The sequence below is a fragment of the Pygoscelis adeliae genome, unplaced genomic scaffold (assembly GCF_000699105.1).
Source record: "Pygoscelis adeliae isolate BGI_AS28 unplaced genomic scaffold, ASM69910v1 Scaffold266, whole genome shotgun sequence".
Classification (NCBI taxonomy): Eukaryota; Metazoa; Chordata; class Aves; order Sphenisciformes; family Spheniscidae; genus Pygoscelis; species Pygoscelis adeliae.
The window spans coordinates 443,747-450,911 of NW_008824987.1; the positions used below are offsets into that span (position 1 = coordinate 443,747).

Genomic DNA, 7,165 nt, shown 5'->3' on the forward strand with positions numbered 1-7,165 from the left:
AGCACTGCGTCCAGCTCTGGAGCCCTCAGCATAAGAAAGACACAGACCTGTTGGAGCAGGTCCAGAGGAGGGCCACGAAAACGATCAGGGGGATGGAACACCTCTGCTATGAAGAAAGGCTGAGAGAGTTGGGGTTGTTCAGCTGAGAGAAGAGAAGCCTTCAGGGAGACCTTATCACAGCCTGTCAGTACTTAAAGGGGGCTTATAAAAAAGATGGCGGCAAACTTTTTAGCAGGGCCTGTTGTGACAGGACACGGGGGAATGGCTTTAAACTAAAGGGGGGTAGATTTAGACTAGATATAAGGAAGAAATTTTTTATGCTGAGGGTGGTGAAGCACTGGCCCAGGTTGCCCAGAGAGGTGGTGGATGCCCCATCCTTGGAAACATTCCAGGTCAGGTTGGACGGGGCTCTGAGCAACCTGATCTGGTTGAAGGTGTCCCTGCTGATTGCAGGGGGGTTGGACTAGATGACCTTTAGAGGTCCCTTCCAACCCAAACTATTCTATGATTCTATGAAATACTTACCGCACAAAATCTCTCAGGGGCTGGTTCTCACATATATAAAGAACCTCCTCTTTTCTGCACTTCAGCATAGTTGTGATTTTCTCTATGATCTTCAGGGCCACTACAGTTTTTCCTGTTCCTGGTAGACCATAAACATACAGCTTCTTAGTTTTGTGAAGATTTTCTGACAGCAGCTGGTACTGTTTGATGGTCAAGAGGTTCAAAAACTCAGAACCAACACGGTCACTTAAAAAGGACTTGAAAGTCAGCAGAGCTACTGTGAGAGCATGCAAGAGGGCCTTCAAGTTGTTGCTGTTGATTAGGCTGTAGTTTTGGGGATACATTTCTTGAATATTCAGATCCCATTCTTCTCCACAGTTAATTTTGGGAAGCAAAGTCAGTAGCTTTGGTATTACACACAATTTGTGAATATAGCCCCCAGTGTTGACTAATTTTTCCTTCAGCCTCCAGGCTATGCGTCTTGAGTATTCAAACAAATCCTCTGAGATAGGATGCTTACAGATTGTATAGAGGATAGGTGGCCTATCCTTGGCTATTAGGAGAACATCACAAATTATGTCTTGGTTTTCTGGCAAGCCGACCTCAACAGCCCAGCTTCTGGAAAATATCACAACTCCCTCAGAAAGCTGCTCCAATTGATTTTTCATCAGAATATCCAACCCTGGATGCTCCTGGAGGAGATCTTCGCAGAGTTTTTCTGGAGTATATATTATGCTGTGGGATCTCACTAACAAGGCAGAGGAAAAGAAACGGTTAGTGTTAGTATAAGACATGCAAATCCAGCCCTCTGAAATGATTCTGTGGGAATTAATATTGGTGAAAGGCTACAAATACAGACCATAGCTGCCTGAAATACCTTTCTTGCCTCTTCAAAATTTTCCTTAACCATTCCATGTGTTTCCAGATTCTTTTGCACCGACCACTTCCTCAGGGAACTCAATCCTCATCTCCCACCCAGGTCTCAGTCCCTTTGCTAAAAATGCCAATACAGGACCAGCTGTTGCCAGTCTTGTTTAGGAGACCTGGCGAGTAAACAAAGAAACAGTAATGGCTCAACACAAAAGCCCCTGGACACCTGGCTGATCTTGCAATGCCACAGAAACGTTGGACTGTAACCGGCAGCAGACTCTCCACCCTGGTCCCAGCCCCACTCACTTTATGTATTTACATTGGGCTGATTCCAAGTGACCTTCTCCTCCCGTCTTTCCCATTTTTCACTGGACTGCGAAAAGATGTTGGCATGGCTGTGCTCGGTCCCCAGAGAAGTTCAGCTAGCTGAGCTTCGGCACGTACGCATGTCAATAGGTGGCAGAAGATCAGTCCTTGGGGAAGGGGGTCATTAGGCATTTGAATGCAATGGTGCTGTCAGATCTGCAAATTATTTCCATCTCTTTCACCTGTTTAAAGAATGTCTTCAAACTTATCTTTTACCTTGACCATACCCTTGAGATTCATGTTGTAAACCTACCAGACAGTGAAAGCAATGTGCAGACCTACCTGGAAACAGTTGCTCACAAAGATTATCAACGTTGTCAAGGCCCTGGTGGGAATAAACTGGCTTGGCAAGAGGTGGCCCCTCTGTCAGACTGAGCTCTAGCCTAAAGGTCTCAGAAAACTTTGAAAGATCTGGAAAAAAAGAAATAAAAACGTGTGATACAGCATGAGTATTTGCTGTCCCTCAGTGCAAGAGCCACAAGCTGTCCTTGTGCTGGTTTTAAATCTTTTGCTCTTCTTTAAAATGACATGCAATGCATAGACAGAAATCTTGCAACTCATGTGGACAGCAACTGCGTAGCAACAGAACCGGCTCAGGTCATGGACCGTGGAGCTGCTCTTGGTTTCCTTATCTCATTAGCTGCTGTTGTGACCTCTGTTAGTGATAACCCTTTCACTGCCCAAGAGTTAGCCAATGAACAACTTATCTGTCCATAGCTCTCAGCTTATTAGACTGGCAGCAGCAGTGGAGAATGCCCCTAAAAAGCAGGAGGGAAAGTATAGATTAAGTCTGAAAGCAAATGGCAATTTGCAAATGGCAACTGCCATGGACTATGGCAATTATGTCAAAAAACGTGTGCTGGGGTCTAATCTCAAACACGGTCAACTTGAGGCATGGAGAGCTCATGCTGCAAAAGCAGGAACTAACATTGGCATTAATAAGCTGCTAGTCACCAGGACCTGCTGCAGCCTGAAGCAAGCATTAAGGAATGTAAGCAGCAGAAAGACAGGTATTTAGCAAGGACCTGAAGCAGTCAGACTGGTTTGGTCAGGCCCCCCAAAACACTGAAAAGCAGGTAAGACTGTCTAAGGCAAACAACACTGTCAGGCCAGGAGCAAGAAAATAAAAGGAGGTATCGAAAATGGAAAGGGGTTGTCCTGGCTCTTTTGGACCTGGATCAGCAGCGGTCATCCACGCAGCCCACTCGTCTGCTCTCAGTCTCCTGACGGTGCTGCCTTCCACTAGCCACGAGTCCGGGTCTTCGGAAAAAGCGACGCAAGTAAATGGCTGAACCTTCACAGCGCAGACGTAGCCACAGTGATCTCCAGCCTCGCGGTATACTTTGAAGATTTTTTGTTCATACCTTATGTTGTGTGTATTTCCACTCCCGCAGAAATGGAAGAGGGTTAATTTGTTTTGAATGGAACTGATTAGGCAACGTAATTTTTCAAGGTCCTCATCATCACTGCTGAATCCCAGCACTCTGCTGTTATCATCCACACCGATCCATAAATACCCGCCGCCTGTGTTTGCAAATCCAGTGATATACTGAGGTAATATCTCTTTGACACGAGTCAAAATTTTTTCAGTTGCATAGTGCTTAAATTCCACATGTCCTGACTCCGTGAAAGTCAGCGTCTCTCCATATCGCAGTTGGTCCCTATTAAACAACTCATCAACAGTGTTATTTATAATATTCACGTCTCCTTCAATAGCCTGTGTCTTCCTGATTTTAGCAGGTGGTCCTGGGCTAAGCTCTCCCCTGGCTTCATCTTGCTTTTCTTTAAGGAACAAAAAAGCTTCGGTAGGCTTCATGTGGGAAAGAGAATCACCAGATTTTGCGTACAACCCGGTACTCAGGCTACAGATACGTGGCTTTGCACTTGTAGAGGTTAAGGATGTGTTTTCACTGCTCCAGGTTTTGATAAAAATCAAAAGGTAATTTCCTCGCTGTTCAAAGTCCAGGTATTTTCTCCAGTCTGGAAACAAAAGAAGAGACCGAAAAGTCTCTTCTAAATCTGGTCCAATCTTATCTCTTTTTAAGTTGTAGTTTTCATTTTCAATCTCTGCTTTTACTACACCTCCTCCAGAGTTCAGCAAGGCACACACTGCACAGGCAAGGGTGTATTTTTGATCTTGTTTTGAATTTCTTGGTATCTTTTTTCTTGCTTTTTCACCAAAACATATTTTTCCAACACACAAAACTACTTCAGGATACTTTGTTGCTAAATTAACCCAGACCTTCTGCTGTTGTTGATCATTTTCAAGAGCCATTCTGGGCCTGAAATAATTGTAAAAAAATTGCTTACCATTTATGCTGAAACATCAATCTTCCAAAGACTTCCAAAAACATTAGCTAAACAGTGGCCATCCTTTGAACAATAAATACACCGAGTCACAGAGTTGAGAGCAACAGGAATTTTCCTCCACTTCCAAAATAGAGTGCTTGCTTAAAACCCAAATTTGTCCCCAGTGCCCAGGTGTTTAGTTTTCTGCCCTTGGGCATGAGGGGATGTAGGGACCTTGCTGCCATCTGTCCCTCTGAACACAGAAGCAGCCTCAAATAGTTTACAGGCAGGCTCGTTACTCACTTCAACACCATCCCCTTACATATTCTTGGACTGCATGCCCCCTCCTCCTCCCCTGTAATGACTGAGAAAAGGCTGTGCTTCGATCTTAAGAATCCAGTAATCTTACCAATTAATAATCAATAAATAATAACAACTGACCCTTCTACTTTCAGCTCTATTTGGCCACCCTTGTGGTAAGGCAGCTGAATCTTGGCTGATTGCCAATTGGCACTCAGAATGCAGGCAAATTCGTTGAAATGGTGGCAAACTGCATCTGCATCACATTTAAGCCAATTCGTTAAAATGAAATCCAGCCCCCTTGCTACGCAACACATCTGTGGTACAAAAGCACCTGGAAATAAATGAAAGCGTGCCTAGAAGAGATCTCGCCTGTGATAGTAGCACAGCTGGTTTCCAGTAGCACAGACTTGCTTTCCGTGTGGCTAAATACTAAGCCAGAGAGCTGCAGGGCACAAAAACTCCAACATGCACCTCTACCATATCTGGTACAGGAGACAAGTTTCCTGCCTTGCCTGCCTCTCCTGTGAGTTAGTTCTGCTGAGGAACGTCGCTCTGCTCCTCGTAGCTTTGACTTACGGTACAACTAAAGCAGCAAGGACGTTAGTGTGGGCTAATTTTTGCTACCAGGTAGAGGAATTTTCCCATCCAGTTCCACAAGCCCCCCTCTAGCTTGCTGCAACAGGAGAGCCTGGCTGACTGCTGAGATCTCAGACTGCCCCCCGTGTGACGGAGAAAACGACTTAACCCACCTCATCTTCTTTGCTCTGGGCTAAAACGTCAATATTTGAAATATCAATTTTAAATCCTTAAATATTTAAGTCCCAGAATGATGCGCAGCAGAAATGGGGTACAAAGCATCCGGAGCGTGTTACCTGTTTTCTCCTCTGCCCCTCCCTCTGTTAAAGTCTCTTAGAAACAAAACGTAGCTTGTTGCTGGTTTCACTCTCTGCCGGTTTTTTTTTCTTCTCCTCTGTGTTTCCTGTGACGAAGCACCAGTGTCTGCAGATTTCTGGATCTTTCTAGCTCTATCTGAAGTTTAAAACTAGTTTTTGCTGGGAGCCCAGTCCTCCGCAAGTGTTACTTCCCTCCCCCTGGCACTTTTCCAGCAGCCAAAGTCTACCAGAGAAAAGAGACAATTAAAAAAATAGTTTACAAGAAATCCCCAACTTACAGCATTTACATACGTCATCACTCATTGAGTCTGAAAAGTTGGTGTTCCATTAAGCATTTCGTCAGAGAGATAGTTCTGGAAGCTGGGAAGCAGGATAGCAAGCTAGAAAGTCCTGTGCAGAAGATACAGTCTGTGTATCTTCATTTGCAACATTTGCAATATGAGATTCAATTTTCTTGCCTTTTTGTACCAACAAAGCACACAAAAGGTAATGATTTTATACTGAAATTGTGCCCATATACAACTTTCAGCTGAAATAATTAAAGTTATGGGTTAAAACTGTCTCATAACTTTTCCCCATGGAAGTGATCCATGCAGGGGGCCACTTTGGAGCACCCTCAGTGTCGCCTCCCTCCTTGGGTCCGGCAAAAGCACCGAGATTGAATTTCTTCTGAGAAGACTGAGAACAGGGAAGGTTGTGGGCTTGACCGCAAAGCCTTGAGAAGCTTCGTGCAGCGGTGGCTGAGTGTGCCCTGGGTATCAGCTCAACGAAGTCGCGGGTTTTTTTGAGGGGAGATGAGAGAAAATGAAATAGTGGGGAAAAAGAGCAAGCTAGCACTAGATTGCAGAAACTTGCTTGCAGAACAGGAAGGAAATCAAAACATTCTGTTTGTGGGCAGGATGACAGCTTCGTGCACAAAATAAAAATGCTTTTTAGCTTTTGATTCTATACGGTGTATAAGAGTCTCCCGCTCAACCCCCTTGGCAGGAGCCGGTGTAATACCCCCCTTCCTTGTTTTGCCCCTTGTCCTCTCCTTTCTCTTCATCCCCCTCCAGACTCCATTCTGGTGTCCCGGGCTTCACCTTACTCATTACAAAGCACAGTTTTCCCAGTTGAATTTTTCACGGTGCCCACCGCTGGCTACCGAAGACTTCCTTACCTTCCTCCTAGATTTCTCCTCTGTGGGCTGCGCAGAGTCAGAATGAAACCCACAAGGTGAATGCGTGGGTTAAAAAAGCTTTTATTTCCTCAACTCCACGTCTCCCTACGTAGTTACTACGTCACAGGGCTGTCTTTGTCCCTCAGGCTGGATCCTCTCCATCCGCACAAGAGCGCCCGGCAGGGTCAGGAACCCCCTCCCCAGGAAAACCACATGAAATCCATCTCCCCAACAGGCGTGCGTGTTACGCAGCAATTCCTTGCAAACTGCTGCCCATCAGGAGGAACCGAGTTTCTGCTTTAAAACAACAGGATGAATTTACCCATCTGGCCCTAAACAAGCAAGTGTTTTATTTCAACTTCTATATTAAATCATGATACTTTTCTTTCCAAAGCACCTTCTCTTCAACTGTTGGAATATCTTTATTTCTCCCACATATTTTTTTTTTAATTTCTTCCCTCTTTTTTTTTTTTTCTCTTCGTTGTTTTCACGGTGATACCACACTCCTCACGCTGCCCCTTGTCGTGCAGCCGTTGCTACACCACGTACAGCCGGGAGAGCCCGGCCCTCAGGACTGGGCGGCGTCTGAGGCAGCGACTCGTCACCGCCTTCTGCCTCGGCTCAGCAAAGTCGCGTCGCTGAGGAAACTGAAGAAAGAAAGAAAGCGAAACCGGCTCCGGCGGCGCCTTCCGAGAGGGAAAAACCGCGCACCGCCGGCCGGGCCGGGCCGCCGGGCCTCCCCGCCTCCTAAAAAAAAAAGAAAGAAAGAAAGAAAGAAAGA

General features: G+C 45.5%; 1 protein-coding gene across 1 annotated transcript in view; it reads right to left on the reverse strand.

The window, feature by feature from the left end:
- Positions 1–4,015, reverse strand: part of LOC103918687 (schlafen family member 13-like) — a 7,382-nt gene extending 3,367 nt beyond the window's left edge. The window contains exons 1-3 of the mRNA XM_009326068.1: positions 2,914–4,015; positions 2,023–2,151; positions 526–1,252 (exon numbers count right to left, since the gene is read on the reverse strand). Coding sequence (XP_009324343.1) covers positions 526–1,252; positions 2,023–2,151; positions 2,914–4,015 — 1,958 coding nt within the window. The remainder of the gene's footprint in view (positions 1–525; positions 1,253–2,022; positions 2,152–2,913) is intronic.
- Positions 4,016–7,165: the final 3,150 nt, after the last annotated feature.